We start from the raw sequence: 23,747 nt of genomic DNA, 5'->3' as shown, positions 1-23,747 counted from the left end.
CTACAGTCAAAGACTGCATAATGATTTTTTGACAGAGGGTGTAGGATTTTGTTTTGCCTGATTTAGATACGTTTCTGCTTATAATTCCTGACATTTTGGTTTGGCTATTTGTTAGTCAACTTGTCTAGAATTAGATACATGTAGCTTCTCTTTTGTCATTATATGTTGCCCTAGAATAAATAAAACCTTGCTCAACAGAATAATGTAATAGATCGATAGAATGAATGCTACAATCTGGTTGACGTCGGTAAAGCTCTCTCATCTTTCGAGGAAGCAAAGATGTTTAGGTACTGGGAAGAAAAAACAAAGTAAAAACAACAGGAAAGATTTTCTGTACAACATGTCCAAATGACATCAGCTTGACCGGTTGTAAGGAAAAAGAAAGCTGTGAAAAACGACCCAATATGTTTCTGATAAAATGTCAGTTCGGCTTCAATTAATATTTTACGTGGTCGAAATACTAACCAGCATTTATGGTGAAGACAGCACCTCTACAGATGGTATGTAACTGAGCATTGCATTCTCTTAAGATGCAAGAAGAAAGAAATCATATTTCTCCACTGTTCCCACTTCCAAATGATGCCTATACTTGATGTATAATTTTACTGCAAAAAATGCTTCATTCTGCATGAGTTATTATTAAGACTATAGCCCTATTTGCCCGGATGTAGTATTACTAGAAAACGTTGGTTATGTATTTATTAGCCCAAAATGTCCGTTATTCCAGAGGACGATTCGGATGGGATAAGTTTCCAAACTGCCCCCTGTAATTGACAGTTATGACAGAAGCCTGGAGTTTTTTTTCTAGGTGTGAAGATATCAGTGTAGGTCAGGCGATAACAGGCTAACTCGAGTTTCTAAACCATACCAAACCATCTATGGTATAGTGTCACCATAATATTTGAATTGAGGATGTGTGATCATAAACTAGCACCCTGACAAAACAAATAAACTAAGGACACAAAAGGTGGTCTGCATGTCAACACAACTCATGGAAGCAAGTGGGCCTCTGTGTTATGTTGTGTGTGCAAATTAAATGACCTCATCATTCAACAGTCTACCTTGGCATTACAAACAATGAAGGAACTGGATGTCTATGGTAAACAGGCCTGAGCCTGATCGTCTTCAACCAGACTCTCAGGGTGACATTCAACATCTTGGGAAACAAAGCACTGACCTGCTTTTCCCAAATTTGGGTCAGCGTTCAACAGGAACTTTATTTGAGAATAAATCCACTGTTAATAACTTACCACCTTCAGCTCAATCTCTCCAATTCAGATGACTCACTTCTATTACTTTGGCTAATTACCTTGAGACAGAATATATGTACATAATGCACTTCAATATTGTGGGATATTTCTCACTCAGAAATGACAACTATTGCATAAAGTAACTGTCTACATTTTACTCTGTTGCCCAGATAAAATAATACATTTCTTTATCTAGAAGGAAGGAAAGCAGGCACCTCAAGGACACAAAAGCTATGGAAGCAGATAACTAATGGCCTTTGCCATGTGATAATGTCTATTGGCTTTAGGCCACAGAGTAATCGAGTAAACATAGTTTTCATTGATATCTAGGCTCTACACATTCATCCTCACATTGCAAGAAGGATGTATGTGTCTTACTCCAAAAAAAAAAAAAAAATATATATATATATATATATAAAATATATATATAAAATATATATATATATAAAATATATATATATAGGGCAAACCAGTCATGGCATCATTCTAATCAGATGCCTGTGTGATCCATTCTGATTCAACTCAATGACATAGTGGTGGATTTCACACTCCATAGGGTCCTATAGTTATAGGATACAGACAACTAAACATTCTTCTACCCGAGGTATGCCCAAACAGACTAAATTCGAGTTGCCATAGTAGAGGTTCTTAACATGTTGTTACTGTTGCAGTCAAATTCAAGTTTAATACATTGACCTGCCAACGAAGACAAAAAAAAAACAACACTCGAATTTTTGACATTGACAGAAATGGGAAACCTCTCATTTCAACGCCGCATCAGTCACTTCAACAGTAGGCTAAAGAGGAAATGTAGCCTCGGCTACATTGTTGCTATAGCGCGATCCGCCAACAACTAATTGGATAGGCCTACAGTATCGATACAGTAGCAATAAATAGCAACAAATGTATAACTATTTGTTTTATTATTATTATTATTATTATTATTTTACAATTTAACAAATGTTCTTGTTAGAGGAATAGCATATGGATCGGACCTTTCAGGGTAGCTGCAACGTAGCCTAGAAATAAGATACCTAACTTAAGCCAAAATATGAATGTCGTGGAAAGGCTTTGTTAGTATTGTAAGCCATACCACGGAGCCATTGTTGCCTTGCTGACAGCATTTCCATTATTCCTGCTAAACCCGTCGCATGCCAGCGTCGTATCATGGAATAGCCTAGGTTCGACTGAATCGGAAACAATGACTCACAGTAAAAAATGGGCATTATAGCAAACAAGTTGAGTGATAAAAAATAAACATTTCGGTAGCATGTTAGCCATGTTCATAACCCTGTAATTAGCCTACATGTCGGTTTCTACGTCTGCTTTGAGTTGCTCTTTTGAGACTTGACAAGTTCTGTAAAAAAAAATATATCTGGTCAAAAAGGCATATGGACCTGCGATAGATTGTTGATTGAATAGTTTAAGGTGTCACTGTACCTTGAGCAGATTTAGCTTCTTTCAGAAATTATTCTCCCTTTTAAGTGGATTCCCGAATGAAGTTATGTTGATTTCCTTTTAGAAAAAAAAAATTGTCTTAACCTACGGCACAACTCCCCTTTGTAACACCGATCATTAAGCATAAATCGACGCCATATACACAGAGAGAATCCTGCATATGCCTTTAGATCCACTTTGCCTCGACTTTTCCAACAAATTGCAAGTCCTTTTACCGAGAATAGAAACTCAAGACGTGTTCCTTAGCTTGGATTGATTTTCCTTAAAAACACTCATCCTTGCGCGGCGCCTGGTTGGTTGGGTGGGTGGGTGGTGTGGCCTATCCAGACGCTGTTTGCTGACTGGTTCGAGTATGGAATTGTTAGCTTGCGAGCGCCGTCTAGCTGTATGTGCAAGCAATAGAGGCCAATATGATGATAGGCCTCCGCTCCAGTTTTCATGATATACAAAAGTGCATTTCCATACTGAATGTACCCCAGTGTTTTGCCCAGAAGGCTCAGACTTTTCTGTTTCCAAACTCTGGCCGACACCCTAGTCTCACTGGGCCATGGCTCCGGCAGACTTGCACTTGGGGCCAAAGCCAGGACACCAGAGTGGCGCAGCGGTCTAAGGCACTGCTTCGAAAGCCAAGTTAACAAACAGATCACTGATCATTTCGAATCCCACTGTACCTTCCCCGCTGTGCAATCAGGTTTCCGAGCAGGTCACGGGTGCACCTCAGCCACGCTCAAGGTACTAAACAATATCATAACCGCCATCGATAAAAGACAGTACTGTGCAGTCGTCTTCATCGACCTGGCCAAGGCTTTTGACTCTGTCAATCACCATATTCTTATTGGCAGACTCAACAGCCTTGGTTTCTCAAATGACTGCCTCGCCTGGTTCACCAACTACTTCTCAGGTAGAGTTCAGTGTGTCAAATCGGAGGGCCTGTTGTCCGGACTTCTGGCAGTCTCTATGGGGGTACCACAGGGTTCAATTCTCGGGCCGACTCTTTTCTCTGTATATATCAACGATGTCGCTCTTGCTGCGGGTGATTCCCTCATCCACCTCTACGCAGACGACACCATTCTGTATACATCTGGCCCTTCTTTGGACACTGTGTTAACAAACCTCCAAACGAGCTTCAGTGCCACACAACACTCCTTCCGTGGCCTCCAACTACTCTTAAACGCTAGTAAAACTAAATGCATGCTTTTAAACCGATTTCTGCCTGCACCTGCACCCGCCCGTCCAGCATCACTACTCTGGACGGTTCTGACTTAGAATGTGTGGACAACTACAAATACCTAGGTGTCTGGCTAGACTGTAAACTCTCCATCCAGACTCATATTAAACATCTTCAATCCAAAATTAAATCTAGAATCGGCTTCCTATTCCGCAAAACAAAGCCTCCTTCACTCACGCTGCCAAACATACCCTGGTAATACTGACTATCCTACTGATCCTCAACTTTGGCAATGTCATTTACAAAATAGCCTCCAACACTCTACTCAGCAAACTGGATGCAGCCTATCACAGTGCCATCTGTTTTGTCACCAAAGCCCCATATACCACACACCACTGCGACCTGTATGCTCTCGCTTCATATTCGTCACCAGACCCACTGGTTCCAGGTCATATATATGTCGTTGCTAGGTAAAGCTCCGCCTTATCTCAGCTCGCTGGTCACATTTTTACATATTTTTTTGTTGTTGTCATTTTAGCAGACGCTGTTATCCAGAGCGACTTACAGTAGTGAATGCATACATTTCATACATTTTGTTTCATTTCATGCATTTTTTTTTGTACTGGCCCCCCGTGGGAATTGAACCCACAACCCTGGCGTTGCAAACACCATGCTGGCATTGCAAACACCATGCTCTACCAACTGAGCCACAGGGAAGCCTGGTCACCATAGCAGCACCCACCATTGCAGCACCCACCCGTAGCACGCGCTCCAGCAGGTATATCTCACTGGTCATCCCCAAAGCCAACACCTCCTTTTGCCGCCTTTCCTTCCAGTTCTCTGCTGCCCATAACTGGAACGAATTGCAAAAATCACTGAAGTTGGAGACTTATATCTCCCTCACTAACTTTAAGCATCAGCTATCTGAGCAGCTTACTGATCACTGCACCTGTACACAGCCCATCTGTAAATAGCCCATCCAACTACCTACCTCTTCCCCATATTGTTTTAATTAACTTTTTTGATCTTTTGCAAACCAGTATTTGTACTTGCACATCATCATCTGCACATCTATCACTCCAGTGTTAACTTGCTGAATTGTAATTACTTCGCTACTATGGCCTATTTTTTGCCTTACCTCCTCACACCATTTGCACACACTGTATATAGACTTTTCCTATTGTGTTATTGACTGTACGTTTGTTTATTCCATGTGTAACTCTGTGTTGTTGTTTGTGTCACACTGCTTTGCTTTATCTTGGCCAGGTCGCAGTTGTAAATGAGAACTTGTTCTCAACTGGCCTACCTGGTTAAATAAAGGTTTAAAAAAAACAACAACTTTACTTTTCGACCTTCATTTACATAACACTTACTAACTGTGAACTTTAACACCTTCTCAAAAAAGCATAGGTTGTTGATTCTGCTGTTCACAAGTCCTCACTATCAGCCCTAGCTATGGAAACACATGTTCTCTAACATAAGGGTGTGTATACACTACTGTTACACTGGTGTTACAGTAAAAAAGCAGCAAAAGTGCTGTTTATTAATATTTTAAAGTCTGTAAGATGTGCAAAGGCTACCATCAAAGAGTGGTTCACAAAAATGTAAACAATGGAGCAAATGCATCTTATGATGACATTTATACATGCACATTTTTATCGGATTTCTAAGCCAACCCAATCTGTTTTGCTCCGTAGATGCACCCATCGTCAGTTTTGTTGTTAAACAACCAACCCACCTAGATTATTTACCAACATGCAGCTGTGGTATGAAAATTGTTTAAAAAGTGATCTATAATCAATCAAGCCTATAAATAATTCAATAATAGGCTATATACCTAATCAATTAGGCTATTTGCTGGTGTGTTTGGTCTGATGGGTATTATTAGGCTACAAAAGAAGTAGGCTAGATTGATAGTTGATTGCACTGTAGGCTAGGCCAGAGTTTCCCAAAGTCAATCCTGGGGCCACACTGGGTGCATGTTTTGGTTTTTGCCCTAGCACTATACAGCTGATTCAAATAATCAAAGCTGGTTGATGAGTTGGTTATTTGAATCAGTAGTGTAGTGCTAGGGCAAAAACCAAACCGTGCACCCAGGGGGGCCCCCAGGCTTGACTTTGGGAAACCCTAGGCTAGGCTGTGGTCTTTGGTGTGGCATTCACAGTCATCATTGAAGTACCAATGTCCTCCAATGGAGGGTGATATGTTATATGTAATGCATTCAGACCATAGGCATGGATTGTGGTGGAATTTCATTTATAAATATGATTTTTTTCCCCTGATTACTTTAATTCACTTGTTATCATAGTAGCCTAGGTGATTATTCAAATATTACAAATTTACAATGATTCTCATGTGGTTGGTATAGGCCATAAGTTCCTAAATCTTGTAGGCCTATTTCTCTTTTGCACTTTTCTATTTGCACTAACATCCTATAAACATTTCCTGAATGACAATATTAATGTGCGATGAGAGTAATCCACTCTGGTCAAATCTGTTGTCATGGATGTCACGTCTTTCAGTTGGACCTCACAAACTGTAGCATACGCCCTGAGAATAGAGCTCTCTATCTGGAGTGCATCACACTGGACCTTTAGATAAGTATGTTCACAGTAACCAGGCAGTAACCATATTTACTCTTTCTGAGTCTCAGATAAGGAATATCTGTTTCAGCAATACCCATAACCCCCTGCTTCCTAGTGACTTATGACACAACACCGCTTGCTGTTATTTTTGTTGTGTGGTTGGTTATTTGAATGTTTGGTGCTGACCTCATTGCCTCCCATATAATCTGACTATACATTGCAAATGTGATATGGATGATTCTGCACCAGCTAAATATTAATGTAGAATTCATCATCTGTGAATAAACCTTTGTCTTAGTGGGCTACAGTCAGTGTCACTGGTTTTATTTTCTCAAGGTGTCAAGCAAGTAGGATTAATTTTGTGGTGAAACGTTTCCATAGATAATTTCTATACCATTTGATTGCAATTAAACCCAATCATATAAAGCCCAATCATACCATTCCTCAATACATTTGGCCAGCCTCTATGATTGCATGTATACTAAGTTTTTTGACAATGGTGTGTTTTGGAGTCTGGGCCCTGTTGTAGTGACTCCTCCCTTTGGATGATAATGATGGGAAGGCTTGATGAAAGCCCAGTGCCTCTATCTCAGAGGATGTACTGCTGGGAAGTTTTCCAGTGTTACTGAGATAGAGTGTGCTGTCCAGAAGCTGTGAACCTGACGTTAGCCACACAGGATTAAATAGAGTGATGTTTGCTCTTTTTAGGGGACCCTCTGGGTTCCTTGTAAGGACAAAGGCGGTTCTGCAGGACCACATATCAAATATCTACAGCAAGCCACCCAAGGACAAGATTGGGCCTGGGGTAGGAACCAATGCTCCTCATCTCTCTGTCCAACTTATTTCTTGCAACCAGAAAAATATTGTTTTGGAAGTGTCCCATTTGGTAATTGTTTCGTTATGTTCATGTTACCAATTTCATTATAATTTTTGCATTCTTTATTTTGTTGCCTGCAAATGTTTGAAAGTATATATTATCTTATATTACCATTCAATGTCAGAATTCAATGGTCAAGCTGGTCCATGCAAAGCTCATAGGAATTGAACTAAAACAAAGCTAATTCTGACGAATTGCGGCCCACTGAACTCCTAAAATTACACAAACATCAGACAAGAAACTACAACACTACGACAAAGCTACAGTCTGAGGCAGCCATATCTTTAACACATTACTTTACATTCTATAATGTGGTGAATTCAAGTGAAGGGGGTTTTCCAGTTAAAATAGAAAGATGTTTTATTAATAAATGTATTTGTATTTATATTTATTTAAGTTAGTAGTGCCAAGCTTTCCCCTCGGAAAAGAGATCTGATGACAGAGTTGTGAGACAGAACCTAGTGTTGGTGCAGCCGTCCGCTCGACTTTCCTCAGGGACATCCACAGGGTTTTTAACTGATCGTTTATGGGTGTAGCTATGAAGGACATCCACAGGGTTTTTAACTGATCGTTTATGGGTGTAGCTATGAAGGACATCCACAGGGTTTTTAACTGATCGTTTATGGGTGTAGCTATAAAGGACATCCACAGGGTTTTTAACTGATCGTTTATGGGTGTAGCTATGAAGGACATCCACAGGGTTTTTAACTGATCGTTTATGGGTGTAGCTATGAAGCCCAACAGTGTCAGGGGAGGATGGTGTGCAGGCAGGGGGATGGAGACTGTGCTAGGGAGACCATGATGTAATATAATCACAGCAAAGGATCATGACCCTCTGGGGTGCAGGTCAATTGGTCGGCCCAGCTGTAAGCCTACAACACGAAGGAGAGATAGGGCTTGATAAACAGGGAGAGACAGAAAGTTGGTGTTTATGAGAGAGAGAGTGGGGGGGGGGGGGGGGGGGGGCGATGGGTTTTACACAAATGCATAAAAACCTGACCCAGGTAATTACAGTGTAATTACATGACCAAGGAGTTACATTCAGCTGTTGCCTGTTTGTTTTATATTCTAAATGTGTATCTGGTCTCTTTGTTTCCCTCACAGCAATCTCTCTTCACAATGTCAGTGTTTGCGTTCGCTCTCCTGGCTCCAGCTGGATGGATCATGCACCGTATCCCAGTTTACCGCCAAAGACCCCCTCCAGAACCCTGACTGGGCTACACCACCATGCATTAGTAAGACATCAGTGAAACATCAGCGAAAGACAAAAACATTGCCTAAATGTATCTTGTCTTAATTAATGTATAAGATTAATAAAGATATAAACAGATGAATGAAACCACAATAATTTACCAGGTGGATGGTATAATGTTGCATATTTTCCATTTACTTAGTTTCTAAAGAGGTGGGATCATGACATGTAGTATTTTTAGTTGATGGCACTGTAAATGCATTATGGATTCGTCCCTTAAATTAGCACTGCTTCTATTTGTAATCATACATCTGCAGTAAGTGCCATCCTATCTGACAAAGATCAATAAAGACAAAGTTGGCACACTGTTGCATTGTTGTTTGTCTTTATTGCAGACATTAAATATTGTTTCAGCAGGCTGGCCCACGGCCAACTATGTTTTCAGCTTCAGAATTCCAATCTATATTTGACTTCCGTTGAATGCGTGATTTTCTTCTAGTGGAATGCGTGATTGTCTTCTAGTGGACAAGGAGTACCAGGAACCAGTGCGTCAGCCCAGGCTCCAGAGACAGGATGTTGTTACTTTATCAGCTGCAGATGGGAATACTTTAGTCTTGGTTCTTGGCTCACACTGAGATCTGTTGAGAAGGCTAGTTAAGCTCATAGTGTCCATTCTCTTAGGCTCAGAACTGAAAATCTTGTTTATCTTTGGAAAATCTTATTTATCTTGTTTTAACTAGGGTGAACTTGGAAGAATTCCAATAACTTTCTGTAAAGAAAAGAAAACCATTCATGATATAAATAGTCAGTTGCCATAACCCCCCAGTGATGATGGAAAGACTCTTGGAAAAGCAAGAAACTATAGGAGCAATTCTCTCTCACCACTAACTAATGTGGATCAAATGGCCTATGTTTACCACAAAGAAGTACAGTAGTTTGATTGTATATTTTCAAAACATGGTTTTTGTGCATACTGTCACATTACATTGTTTAAAAATGCGACCCCTGATGCCTTTATAAGTTACAGTTACAAAATCTCTGATAACCATCTGTGCTTGATTATAAATTAGCCTATATAAAATAGTGATATATAGCCTAAGAGGAGTAAGTATGCCACCACGTTCGAACTTAGATTCTCAGTTGATGCTGAATTGCGAAAAGAGCATTAGCAGCCTCATGTTGAGGCGGGTGTTAAAAATCACTTTCTTGAATGACACTTTGTCATAGTCGGAACAGTCCATTTGGAAAAGTATGTTCTGATTTGTGTCCGTCTTTTTCTACCAGCACATTGACATATACATATAAAATGACATGTATAACATATCCACGAAACACACCACATGCATTTAAATTACCTACATGTCCAATGCAATAGATTTCAATTGCTGTTAACCTGCTTCCATGGCAGCAGTGGTACAACCAAAGCGAGCCTGTGCGCGAGGGTGTTTATTCACTTTTCTTAAGACTAAGGTGGAATAACACCGTAGGGGAGAAAAAACATTTGACAGTGTTTGTTTTATGATTCGTGAATTATTTCCACAATGTCTACGAAAGCAGAGCAATGTAAGTACTATTATTTAAAATGTTCCTCTTATATCCTCCCATTTTTTCGTGTAATTTTATAGTAAGAAAGCGAATGAGGGGAGCTGTCCTTGGTGATGAAACCGCGGTTGCTAAGGCAGGTTGCAACACGTCCTCGCGTTGCAGAGGACGGCTCGAGGGGCTGGTGTCTAGGGGATGCTTTATGTTCTGGCGGTTGACACCAAAAATATATGGACAAAACATTCTAACAGATATTAATAAGCATTCATTTTTGATTGACACGCTGTATTGGTATCAAGGTCGATTTGATACATTTTCCACTGAACAATATGGTGGCATTGTTGATCAATAATGTGGTTGATTTGCTTGTTCATATCATATATTTTTCGTTCATAACATGAATACGATTTTTTTCTTCATCATTTACCTCTGAACAGGTGGATAAACAGACTGCGGTTACACTCTTTGATAAACATCAGATTATTTACTCTAGAAAATGAGAGTGAATAAATGCATAGTGTAATAAACAATTGGTGGTTTGTTGTTGTTGTCAATCAACACACCTTGAAAGAACTAATTTCTCAAATAGGCATATAATGCATGGAATAAACAAAGTTCCTATATATACATTTATCTGTAATAAAGCCTGCTTAAACGATTTTACATCTATTTGGCCATGTTTGGGGCATCTTAGAAGGTACTATATGCTATTCTATGGTACCATGTGTAAACACCCACTAGGTAGCTTATAGAGATTTGTGTTGTTTCTCCTGCGTTCTGTAGGCTACATTGACATTACTGAATTGGTCAGACATTAGTTTGCACAAGTATCACACGTTTTAGCCCTTAAAAACAAGAGTTGATATTTGGTTTTGGCAGGCAAAAACGAGAGTTTTTTGCGCCCTTGCTAATTTTTTCCACCCTGTTGGCTCTAGCAATTGAGCCTGTGGACGAGGTACATTTCTGTTTTTACAAAGTGTGTCTGAAGGGAGCCCTGCTGATTCTATTTACAGAACCACTTCGTTGTAGCCAACCATGTTTTCCTTGGTATGAAATTTGCAGAAAATGAACACACTCCTCCACCCATGTGTATAGCCTACACACAGTCATTTAATTACACATACACCACACCCTGCCCCACACAAACACAAAGCCTGTGGGTGTAATTGTTATTTTTGGGACTTGTCATTTGCAGGTCAGCGAGCACTAAACACTACCAGCGCGAGTCACAAAATGGCACCAAAACAACCCACTCCAGGGCTGGTTGTGACCTAGCTGGACAAACACAAAGGTCACTTAAAGAGAGACAGATAGGATGCCACAAGGACCCTGACCCTTTGCCATGCTTGGGGCAGACTATCAATAACCAGGCTTATACTGTACCAACCATATCCTATTGCCCCCACCACCCCTGATTTGATAAAGGCTTCATCAGACTTCTTTTGTTTGTTACTCTGCTCTTTATCTTGTTTAGTTGCCTCTAAGATACGATACTTGCAAGAGTATCACAACCGTGTGCAACACAATATTTACCCCGTGCCCTCCGGAACAGACATTGCAAACACACTGAAATACTTTTCCCAAACCCTGCTCAGGTAAGTACCCTGCGCTGGAACCACAGGTGAAGTAACGGGGCGTAACAATATTTGATGTTTAGTTTCAGAGGAGAGGTGACTGGGGTTTAGCCTAATTCTAATACATGCACAGCAATAAGACAGGATTATTGCTGGTAGGAAGTCAGTTGAAATTAGAAGATATACATGTAAGGGGAAATATGGGAAACGGTTTCCAACAGTGCAAGTGTATCATCATTTAAGAATCCTAGTTGATAACCACCCAGGTCCTCTTTAGAGAGGGAATTGAGTTGCTCCATCCTCTGCCTTTGTGATACCGTGATACCATGTTTCATGTTGCTGTATGAGGACCATGATCCTACAGTATATCAACAACAAGAGTCAACAACACGATCCCCTCATATCGCCCCATGGCTGTTTGATATTGTAGTACGCTCTTTTTAAATAAAATAGAGAAGGTTTGTTGGGTTCCAACCAATAAATCAAATCTGCCAAGATTGCCATTACTGAGTCTTTCCAATGTGGGTGTGCCTCAAGGGGATATGAATTGTGTTGATGTTGTAAGTAGGCGGTTATGAATAATAATGTGAATAATTCTGTTATTTTGCAGAGTGTACCTGGTATGGTTGGTATTATATTGGAGAAAAAGTACCAAAAAGAAATAGCAATTTCAACCCCTCTGTAGGTTCAATGGTAGCTTTGTAGATGCACATGTTCCTAGGATGGCCTGTAGTCTCACTCCCAGAGGGGCTAAGGGAGGTCTGGTCCTCTGGCTCCTTGGGTCTGACAGTCCCCAGTGTGCAGTGACAGAGGGCCTGTGGAGGGAACAACACGTCCCCTCAGAACAGGTCAAGAAGCCAGGGCAGCCATTATGGCCACAACCAGTATGTGACATTTATTTGTTGAGTTTGAGCAGAGCTCTCTGTGAGAATCAGATGTGCTTTGATCATTGGCTACATAAATCATCATCATTAGGCACAGTTATCTAAAGGGATGGGGATTAGGGAGACAGAACTTTCATGTTTCACTTTTATGAAAATTATGGGATTATGACAATCATTTTCATTTCATCACACAGTGGGTTCATTTCTTTCCTGGCCAAATTATGATAATTTTCAAGTCAATATTGGTAAAGTATCTTGGATCTTTCTGACTTTGCTGAGAGAATGATCTAGCTAAATGTGCTTGCTAGTGTATTGTTACAAGCCTGGCATCCTATTGGTCCTTGGCACAGATGGAGTGTGACAAGGGCTGTGATTGTATGAGCCTATGTTGTGGCAGCATGTTAACTCTAATGACAATTGTGTCTGTGAGGCTCTATCGCTGGGGTGTGAAGGGAATCACGCTGGTATGATACTGTAACATTCGCCTCATATTTTCCTTGAGCCAAATCTCCTCCCTCCCAATTCACACAACAAACCATGCCTCCCACATTGAAACCACTCTGCACTGCTCAGTAGACTCTCAGACATTCTGACAGACACCTGTGTTTCATTGGCCGGGGGTGAAGAGAGGGAGAGAGTGTGAGCTAAATACAGGGAGCACTGAGGCTTGCATATGTCAGGTTCCTGGGAAAAAAAGAGTCCAGCACAGACAGAGGATGGAGCGCCAAATGAATATTTCATTAATTCTGCAGCATAGAGCGATATCAGTGTAAGACTATTAGGATATTAGAGTAAAGGGATGCGGCTACCTGGGCTCATTTTAAGGGGCTTACTCCAAGGGGTGCTATGTAACATGTCATATATTAGTCAAGTCATGTAGTTTCCAGATTTTCCTCCCAGCCAGTCATCTAGAAAGTAACACCCACCAGCCAAGCTGTCTAGCTCTCTGCATCAGTGAACCATGGATTCACAGTCGCCCTGACCCCATGCCAAATTCCATCAATCTTTTGAGTGACTGTGAGGAACCAAGATGCAGTCTGATACTGAATCAAGATCATTTCATGTATCATATTATAATGTGATGTACTTCATTCCTAGTTCCTCTTGAACCTTGCCCGGCATGAACAAGTCAAAGGAAATGAAATATCTCACATTTAGCTAGGAAACAGTGGTTATTACGGTGTTATATCCCCTAGTTAATGCTTATTTACAGTAATGTAATTTATAATCAGTGGCTCACTCAAGCTTTAGAGAAACTAGATATTGCCGCAGTTAGCGAAAACATTTAGAAGATAGTGACAGCAGGTTGTTTTATTGGATCTGAGACATGTCTTACTGTGTGTGCATAACGTGTGTCTGTGTATTATTGTGCGTGTGTTTGTTTGTCTGTGTGTCTCTGTGCGTCTGTGTGTGTGTTCAGTTCAATTCTGCAGTTGAATATGTGCAAAGAGGGTGGTGATATTAAGTCATACTCCGCAAGATATAAAACAAATCTCCCCCATTGTTGGAAACTGACTATCTGTTCCAACTCACTGAGAGAATGTTTTTTACACTTCGGTTTCCGGTATTTAAAATCGTCCAACATGCGGCCAAATTCTTACGGAGTATAACTTTCAGGGGAATAGTCAGAGGATGATGATGTTGATCTTGTAAAATGTCATAATAGTAGGCTATTCTGTATTGCTACACTAAAATCCCCTTACTCACTGCCCCTGTAGAAATGCTATACCTCTACCTCTATGAAAAACCAAAGATCAGAATTTGTCACCTGGGCTCTCATGCTAAGCACCTCCAAGTAATTTTACTGATAGAACAGCTTAGTTCTATAACATCATGTTTAGTAAAAGAGCAAGGCTCTCTGTCCCCCTGCCTCCCCACCCCTAGAACCCCCACACACAAACCAACCAACTAGTTCTTCCCTCTCTCTAAATGGTGAGATATCCACCTTCCCAGGGGACAGCAAACACAAACGTCCATCCCCCATTAGCTCACAAACATAATGCTACCTGTCATCCTGTTTGAAACAACCTCTTCCTTTGTCATTATAGTTTCTCCCCTACCGTAGATTAGTTGTTACATTTATTTTAGAGACTTGAATCCATATGCCTGTTGGATCTCATTATTTCTCCTGATGATAATGATACAGTATCATAATGAATGCATACAGACATTTTTTCTCTGGTGCAATAAACATGTGCTGTGACCCAGGAACTCTTATCTAACCTCACACACATGTTTATTACTAGCTGAAGCATGTTTCAAAAGTGTCACCTCCGTATTTTCCCTAACTGATTTGGTGTCACTCCCATCCTTGACGACAGCCCTACAAAACAGGATCATTTTCCCTGAGAAACATCGTGGCCCATTGGCCTCTCGGTATGATTGCTGCTGAATTGATCTGATTGGAATATGGCAGCCACAGAGGGAAAACCATTTGCAGTTTCCCCTTCGGAGAAGTATGGGGTTGCCACTGAAAACATGCATTTTTTTCTTCTCCTTGTCACCAGATACGCATGAGATGCAGTGATCATTGCAGTTTTTGCAAACGTTTCTGTTCATGTTTATTGTTTCCAGAAGACAAAGATGTACAAAAAGTGAAATAGAAAATTAAAGTAATTCTATGTCACACTGAACAGATAAAGCAGGGAACAATTCCCAATGCCTTCAGTGAAATATTAGAGACACTGCATCCTATGTGGGGTCTATATGGGTTTGTTTTTTTCTATTTACGCTGTCTCTGTAGTGCCATTTCAATGTAATGTGCTGTTTCTTTGTGTCTTTGTTGTCTCTTTTTTTCCCTTGTTCCCCCCTATCCCCTCCCTCCTCCCCCCACCCCCGGAGCAGCATTCTGTCCCGCACAGGCAGGAAGGAGAACCAGGAAGCTTCCAATTTGGCCGTGCCCATGACCATGTGTCTTTTTCCTGTGCCATTCCCACTCACCCCATCTCTAAGACCACAAGTCAGTTCCATCAACCCTACAGTTACTCGCTCCCTCCTTTACAGCGTTCTGCGTGATGCCCCGCCAGACCGCGGGGGGCAGGGGCAGCAGAGTCGGGACGCTCAGCTCTCAGAGTACCCCTCTCTGGACTATCAGGGGCTCTATGCGACCCTCGTGACCCTGCTTGACCTGGTGCCCCTGCTGCAGCATGGTCAGCATGGTGAGTGAAACCAGGACATACTGTACCTCTGTACGTGTCTATCGCCCCACGACCCTTCTTGACCACATGAAGCTGCCTTTTCTGGCTTCATTCCCTCCAAGAGACGAGTCCCACAGAAGATCAAAAGGGATGCATGGGGTGATGGGGAACATGCTGGATCCTGTCAGCTAACTCTGTTGATAACTTACTGGAATTCACAGACATACTGTCGTACTGTACACATGTATTAACTGTTTGCAATCTCTTTTTAAAACATGTATTGAAAATGGAAATGTATCTATAAAAAAACTATTTTAAAGGTTAAATTGCTATGGCTGGCATATGTTGTGTATATATTAACTGCACCAGGTAATCGTAATCTGTAAATAGCAAGTCTGTGAATACAGTGGGGGGAAAAAGTATTTGATCCCCTGCTGATTTTGTACGTTTGCCCACTTACAAAGAAATGATCAGTCTATAATTTTAATAGTAGATTTATTTGAACAGTGAGAGACAGAATAACAACAAAAAAATCCAGAAAAACGCATGTCAAAAATGTTATAAAATGATTAGCATTTTAATGAGGGAAATAAGTATTTGACCCCTCTGCAAAACATGACTTAGTACTTGGTGGCAAAACCCTTGTTGGCAAACACAGAGGTCAGACGTTTCTTGTAGTTGGCCACCAGGTTTGCACACATCTCAGGGGGATTTTTGTCCCACTCCTCTTTGCCGAACTTCTCCAAGTGATTAAGGTTTCGAGGCTGACATTTGGCAACTCGAACCTTCAGCTCCCTCCACAGATTTTCTATGGGATTAAGGTCTGGAGACTGGCTAGGCCACTCCAGGACCTTAATGTGCTTCTTCTTGAGCCACTCCTTTGTTGCCTTGGCCGTGTGTTTTGGGTCATTGTCATGCTGGAATACCCATCCACGACCCATTTTCAATGCCCTGGCTGAGGGAAGGAGGTTCTCACCCAAGATTTGACGGTACATGGCCCGGTCCATCATCCCTTTGATGCGGTGAAGTTGTCCTGTCCTCTTAGCAGAAAAACACCCCCAAAGCATAATGTTTCCACCTCCATGTTTGACGGTGGAGATGGTGTTCTTGGGGTCATACGCAGCATTCCTTCTCCTCCAAACACGGCGAGGTGAGTTGATGTCAAAGAGCTCCATTTTGGTCTCATCTGACCACAACACTTTCACCAGTTGTCCTCTGAGTCATTCAGATGTTCATTGGCAAACTTCAGACGGGCATGTATATGTATTCTTGAGCAGGGGGACCTTGCGGGCGCTGCAGGATTTCAGTCCTTCACGGCGTAATGTGTTACCAATTGTTTTCTTGGTGACTATGGTCCCAGCTGCCTTGAGATCATTGACAAGATCCTCACGTGTAGTTCTGGGCTGATTCCTCACCGTTCTCATGATCATTGCAACTCCACGAGGTGAGATCTTGCATGGAGCCCCAGGCCGAGGGAGATTGACAGTTCTTTTGTGTTTCTTCCATTTACGAATAATCTCACCAAATGTTGTCACCTTCTCACCAAGCTGCTTGGTGATGGTCTTGTAGCCCATTCCAGCCTTGTGTAGGTGTCCCTGACATCCTTGGAGAGCTCTTTGGTCTTGGCCATGGTGGAGAGTTTGGAATCTGATTGATTGATTGCTTCTGTGGACAGGTGTCTTTTTTACAGGTAGCAAGCTGCGGTTAGGAGCACTCCCTTTAAGAGTGTGCTCCTAATCTCAGCTCGTTACCTGTATAAAATACACCTGGGAGCCAGAAATCTTTCTGATTGAGAGGGGGTCAAATACTTATTTCCCTCATTAAAATGCAAATCAATTTATAACATTTCTGACATGCATTTTTTTGGATATTTTTGTTGTTATTCTGTCTCTCACTGTTCAAATAAACCTACCATTAAAATTATAGACTGATCCTTTCTTTGTTAGTGGGCAAATGTACAAAATCAGCAGGGGATCAAATACTTTTTCCCCCCACTGTATATCTGTTTATATGGAATAAGCATGAAAGTGCATCTCCTTGACTAGAAAGCACTACCCTTTGCTGAGTGCAAACACCAGTGCAGTATTAATAGGTTTTACTGAAACCGCACTGACCTAAACTGAATCTCACAATACTCTCTCAGGATTTTGTTGTATTTATACATGGTGTATATTTATCCATTTTCTTTAAGTTGTAATGCTATATTTTTATTTACTTACATATGTTTGCAACATATGTACATTTCATTGAATTACTGTCTCTCTCTCTGTGTCTGTGCGTCTTGGCTCTTCCTTCTCCCATCAGATCTGGGACAGTCCATATTTTACACAACAACTTGCCTCCTGCCCTTTCTCAGTGACGATATTCTCAGCACTTTACCCTACACTATGATCTCCACTTTAGCTACATTCCCCCCATTCCTGCACAAAGACATCATTGAGTACCTGAGCACTTCTTTCCTCCCCATGGCTGTATGTGAGTACAGCCACTCTGTATCTAACATCCATCTATTTGCATGTGAAAAAGAACCCCTTTTCAATTCAACATGGAGTTAACAAGACATTAAGTGGGATAAGTCTCATTCAATATCAGTAGTCATACATATTTACCAGAAATGTCAGTATGCATCACCATATCAAAGGAACTGCCAGGTTGGTGTCCCACAGTATGCAGATCTTCATGAGGTTAAGGTTCTTCATTTGTCTTTTCTGTCCTTCTTTAGTGGGTTCCACTAGAAGAGAAGGGGGCGTTCCAGCATATGTCAATCTATCTGCCTCCTCTATGCTAATGATTGCTATGCAGTACACCTCCAACCCAGGTAAACCTTTAACTCAGGTTATCCCCAACCAGTACAATACAGTACATCACAGTGTCTATGTCCAGTGTAGCACAGCCTGTCTTTTGATCAATGCACTGTACACTATGTTGTACCTGCCACCTGTTTGACTTTAGCCTCTGCCTTTTTGTTTCCAGTATACCACTGTCAGTTGTTGGAGTGTCTTATGAAGCACAAGCAGGAAGTGTGGAAGGTATATGTTCGCAAAATGCATGTGCCATATTTACGTAGGTTAGATGTCCAAACAACTCTCTCATAGATCTGGAAAGTGTCAGTGAATAGCTTTGAGAGGTTCATACATTGTAGTTCTCTATTGCGTGTGTTGTGTTGTGGCAGGACCTGCTGTATGTCATATCCTACGGACCATCCCAAGTAAAGCCTCCAGCCGTGCAGATGCTCTTTCATTACTGGCCAAACCTAAAGCCCCCAGGAGCCATCAGTGAATACAGAGGCCTGCAGTACACTGGTGAGGGGCTTATGGTCTGCCTGTCAGGTTGGTCTTGTGTGCAACAAACCTTTAGATTGCAGGTCTAATCCTCCTTCCACCTCTCCATCTCTCCCCTCTCCCTTTTTCCCTCCATTCTATTTTCCACAGCCTGGAACCCCATCCACTGCCAACACATTGAGTGTCACAATGCCATCAATAAACCTGCCGTCAAGGTAATATCTGACTAACTACTGTACACTGTCTACACAAACATAAAGTGAATACACAAAGTATGTGCCAGATTGCCATGGTGTGTAAAAGCGTCTTCGTGTTTTCTGCTGGAAGCACAACATTAAAGGAACCAGCAAATGCTTGAGTGACTTTTGTTGTTCTGTCGTGTAATGATATCACTGGCCACACAACTCGAGGCCTGTTTGCGCTGCTCTGCGTGTCTCTGCTCAACTGTGCTCAAAACTGTCAAGTAGAGCGGAGAAAGGAACAGGGACAGGGACGGGGCAAGATTTCAATTACCCAGGAGCACAGAGGGGGTGTGGGGGGTGTGGGGGGGGGGGGGGGTTCCTAATTGGAAGCCATGACCCCATACCGCCCCTGAGGATAGTATGCCTGTAAACGAGAGCAGTAAATTACAGAACACCATCTGAGCATCTCGGCCATTAGCACTGTGGCCTAATACAGGGCCATGCACAGATCATTGATAACAGAACAGAAACATATGCATGCTGCCAGCCTCAGACTAAAGGCAAGCGGAGACAGGTAGAGGGGACATTATATATATTATATATATTACCAGTCACAATTTTGGTCACACCTACTCATTCCAGGGTGTTTCTTAATTTATACTATTTTCTACATTGTAGAATAATAGTGAAGACATCAAAACTTATTTGAGTTTGAGGTGTTATCACGTGTCATGGCACAAGCACTGAAGAAATAGGGTGTGGTATGCACTTCTTAGGACGCCTACAATCATATATCACTGCTACTATTGTACTGTATATTCCTTCTGGATCCTGTAACTGTCTGTTGTCGCCCTATAGATGTGCATCGATCCCACCCTCTCCGTTGCCCTGGGAGAGAAGCCCCCTCCTCTGTACATCTGTGAGGAGTGCAGCCAAAGGATATCAGGGTCTGTTGTTGTAAAACCTTACTCTCCACCAAGATGCCATTCCAAACATACGTCACCTGCTGTCTGCTTCATTATCCCGGTCTTTATCCTGAGGGAGAGGCATCACCATGGTTGCATAATTCCATTGAGCAGATAATGAGATTGCCATCACAAACAACTTGTTCTCATTTCCTCTGACTTATGGCATACTGTATACAATGTCTATGTATAGCTCTTTAGAATACAATGTCTCTTCCTTGATCCTCACTAAAGACTCACAATATATCATGAAGCAGTCATGCAGACTACTGTATATGTTTGTGTATCTGCTAGAAGTGTATTTATAACTCTGAGGTAGTCTCAGCTAACTATAATTTGATTTATGATTTATATATTTGTGTGATCTTTACAGAGATCATGCAGAATGGCTTGTTGATGTGCTCTTGCCCCAAGGTGAGTGTTAGCAAATTAATCGCTCTCTCTCTCTCTCTCTCTCTCTCTCTCTCTCTCTCTCTCGCTCTCTCTCTCTCTCTCTCTCTCTCTCTCTCTAGAGTCAATCAAAGAGGAGTTGTAGTTATGACTGTAGGGAGGGAGGTGGAAGTTAGGCTGAGTGCCCACATGAAAAAAAATACATTATACAATAGAATACTACAGTAATTACTATAGTAAACTGTAGTATACTGTAGAATACTATACTATACGCTGTAGTATCCCTCAATCATGTGTAGTACTTACTATAGAATGTTGTGGTATACTGTAGAATACTATAGTAATAACTACAGTATTATCCCAAAAAATGACACTAGTAAATACTACAGTAATGTTAGCAAAAACACCATCGTTTTTTCATTATAATAAATACTACAGTATTTAATTTGCATATACCCTGCCCACTCCCCTCTCCCATATCCCAGTTTGTGCCACCCATAAGTGAGAAACCTACATGCCAAATATAGACCAAATATTGTGTTCCCTACAGGTTACAGAAAAGAGCAGAAGCACTGAACTACCTGTTCAGAATGACTTACCTCAGGTTATGTGCTCTTTTAGTATTTCTCCAGTAGGTTTCAAGGATAAAGCCTCCGATTCCATGTCAAATATAATAAAACAAAAGCGCTAGAGTAAATACTACAGTAAGGTCTGCAAAAACACTACAGTAAATACTACAGTATACTATAGTCCACAAAAACACTACAGTAAATACTACAGTATACTACAGTCCTCAAAAAACACAAAGTAATTATAGTATATACTACAGTTTGTTTTACTATAGTATTTATACTATAGTTAGTCCAGTATTTCTACCATGGTATACTACAGTATTTTTATGTGGGTGAACCCAATGTCTGTCTGTATGTTATGGTGAATATCTCTGTGGCCTCATCTTTACAGCCGAGATATCTGCTATTTGTCAAAAGAAGGTAAGGCCTGAATGTAGGTGCATTCATATGTGTTTGTGTTTGCTTGTATTTGTATTTGTTTGTGCTCTCATCAGTTTATGCTGAATTCATAGTAGTATATTTTATGGCTAAAAATACATGGCTAAAAATGAGTACCCCTTTTTTCTACATATTAGACCAACAAGTGAAGTAGAGTTAAATACAGGTTAAATAAAAAAATAAAAAAATAAAAGAGTGGTGGATTGGAATTGTTTGCTAGTTTGTTTGCATTTTTGGATGGCTTTGCTTACCTAATCATGGACAGTGGCTGTGCCGCCCTTGCTATGTCATTGCTGGTTAATGTGTTAGTTAATGCATAGTGCCTTGGGAAAGTATTCAGACCCCTTGACTTTTTCCACATTTTGTTAGGTTACAGCTTTATTCAAAAAATGATAAAAGAAATGTCCTCATCAATGCATACCCCATAATGACAAAGAGGAAACAGGTTTTTAAATTTTTTTGCAAATGTATTAAAAATGAATAACTGAAATATCACATTTACAAAAGTATTGGAATGCATTTCAATTAACAGGTGTGCCTTAATTTGTGGAATTTATTTCCTTCTTAATTGAGACAATCGGTTGTGTTGTGACAAGGTAGGGGGGGGGGGGGGGGGGGGTATATAGAAGATAGCCCTGTTTGGTAAAATACCAAGTCCATATTATGGCAAGAACAGCTCAAAAAAGTAACGAGAAATTACAGTCCATCATTACTTTAAGACATGAAGGTCAGTCAATGAGGAAAATTTCAAGAACTTTGAAAGTTTCTTCAAGTGCAGTCGCAAAAACCATCAAGTGCTATGATGGAACTGGCTCTCATGACGATTGCCACAGGAAAGGAAGACCCAGAGTTACCTCTGCTGCAGAGGATACGTTCATTAAAGTTAACTGCACATCAGATTGCAGCCCAAATAAATGCTTCACAGAGTTCAAGTAATGGACACATCTCAACATCAACTGTTCAGAGGAGACTGTGTGAATCAGGCCTTCATGTTCAAATTGCTACAAAGAAACCACTACTACAGGACACCAATAAGAGACTTGCTTTTGCCAAGCAATGGACGTTAGACCGGTGGAAATCTGTCCTTTGGTCTGAAGAGTCCAAATTTGAGAATTTTGGTTCCAACCGCCGTGTCTTTGTGAGACGCAGAGTAGGTGAACGGATGATCTCCGCGTGTGTGGTTCCCACCGTGAAGCATGGCGGAGGAGGTGTGATGGTGTGGGGGTGTTTTGCTGGTGATACTGTTGGTGATTTATTATGAATTCAAGGCACACTTAACAAGCATGGCTACCACAGCCTTCTGCAGCGATACGCCGTCCCATCTGGTTTGTGCTTAGTGGGAGTATCATTTGTTTTTAAACAGGACAATGACCCAAAACACACCTCCAGGATGTGTAAGGGATATTTGACCAAGAAGGAGACTGATGGAGTGCTGCATCAGATGACCTGGCCTCCACAATCACCTGACCTCAACCAAATTGAGATGGTTTGGGATGAGTTGGAGCACAAAGTGAAGGAAAAGCAGCCAACAAGTGCTCAGCATATGTGGGAACTCCTTCAAGACTGTTGGAAAAGCATTCCTCATGAAGCTGGTTGAGAGAATGCCAAGAGTGTGCAAAGCTGTCATCAAGGAAAAGGGTGATTACTTTGAAGAATCGAAAATATAAAATATTTTATACTTTTTTGGTTACTACATGTTTCCATATGTGTTATTTCATAGTTTTGATGTCTTCACTATTATTCTACAAAATAGAAAATAGTAAGATATATATATATATATATATATGTATATATAGTTATATAGTTATATATATATATCATGCCATCATGCCAACATCCATCCAGTGTTTATTTACCAATGACTAGTAAAAGTGCTTGATTTGATTTGAGGAGAGAGGTAACCACTTGTGTCATTCAAGTGCTGTAGAAAGAAACACTATACTAGCCTGCTACAGGCTACAGGGACCTAAAGTGGAACACTCCCTTCATTACTTGTCCGATGGACGGCCCAGTCTTAATGGAACTGGCAGGGCATGATGTTTGTTCCGGAACACAGTCCCAAGGGCATAAAAGTTCCCCCTTGTTTCCCACGGAGACTGACACACAATTCAAAATTCTCAGGTAGTGTATCAAGCTGAGCAGCTGGCCAACAACTGTCCTCCATCCCAGTTCATCCAGCAGCAGTTTTAATCCTCACACAGCCTTTTCAATAGGCTTTGTCCCACCGCAGAAAGCTCTTTAAACTCTTACCT

General features: G+C 41.2%; 2 protein-coding genes and 1 long non-coding RNA gene across 5 annotated transcripts in view; 2 read left to right on the top strand and 1 right to left on the bottom strand.

Moving 5' to 3' along the window:
- Positions 1-3,009, bottom strand: part of LOC106596965 (BTB/POZ domain-containing protein 7) — a 33,395-nt gene extending 30,386 nt beyond the window's left edge. Inside the window, exon 1 of the mRNA XM_014188230.3 lies at positions 2,691-3,009. The gene's annotated coding sequence lies outside the window, so the exon portion shown is untranslated. The remainder of the gene's footprint in view (positions 1-2,690) is intronic.
- A 4,015-nt stretch (positions 3,010-7,024) lies between these two features.
- LOC106599857 (uncharacterized) lies at positions 7,025-8,898 on the top strand. The gene is made up of 2 exons (XR_001327598.3): positions 7,025-7,266; positions 8,443-8,898. It is a non-coding gene; the product is annotated as an uncharacterized LOC106599857 (long non-coding RNA).
- Positions 8,899-9,954: 1,056 nt separating this feature from the next.
- Positions 9,955-23,747, top strand: part of LOC106586068 (protein unc-79 homolog) — a 53,455-nt gene continuing 39,662 nt past the window's right edge. For 2 of the 3 annotated variants that reach the window (XM_045694096.2, XM_082973426.1), the window contains exons 1-11: positions 9,955-10,093; positions 11,547-11,667; positions 15,375-15,688; positions 17,972-18,142; positions 18,390-18,485; positions 18,641-18,696; positions 18,840-18,969; positions 19,099-19,163; positions 19,989-20,077; positions 20,469-20,509; positions 21,449-21,477. In XM_045694096.2, the coding sequence (XP_045550052.2) occupies positions 10,072-10,093; positions 11,547-11,667; positions 15,375-15,688; positions 17,972-18,142; positions 18,390-18,485; positions 18,641-18,696; positions 18,840-18,969; positions 19,099-19,163; positions 19,989-20,077; positions 20,469-20,509; positions 21,449-21,477 (1,134 nt within the window). In that variant the 5' untranslated portion in view covers positions 9,955-10,071. The remainder of the gene's footprint in view (positions 10,094-11,546; positions 11,668-15,374; positions 15,689-17,971; positions 18,143-18,389; positions 18,486-18,640; positions 18,697-18,839; positions 18,970-19,098; positions 19,164-19,988; positions 20,078-20,468; positions 20,510-21,448; positions 21,478-23,747) is intronic. The other variant, XM_082973427.1, reaches the window with a different exon arrangement.

This window comes from Salmo salar, chromosome 01 (assembly GCF_965601325.2).
Source record: "Salmo salar chromosome 01, fSalSal1, whole genome shotgun sequence".
Lineage (NCBI taxonomy): Eukaryota > Metazoa > Chordata > Actinopteri > Salmoniformes > Salmonidae > Salmo > Salmo salar.
Note: the sequence above shows the minus strand (reverse complement) of the source record. Positions and strands in the feature narration are given on the sequence as shown.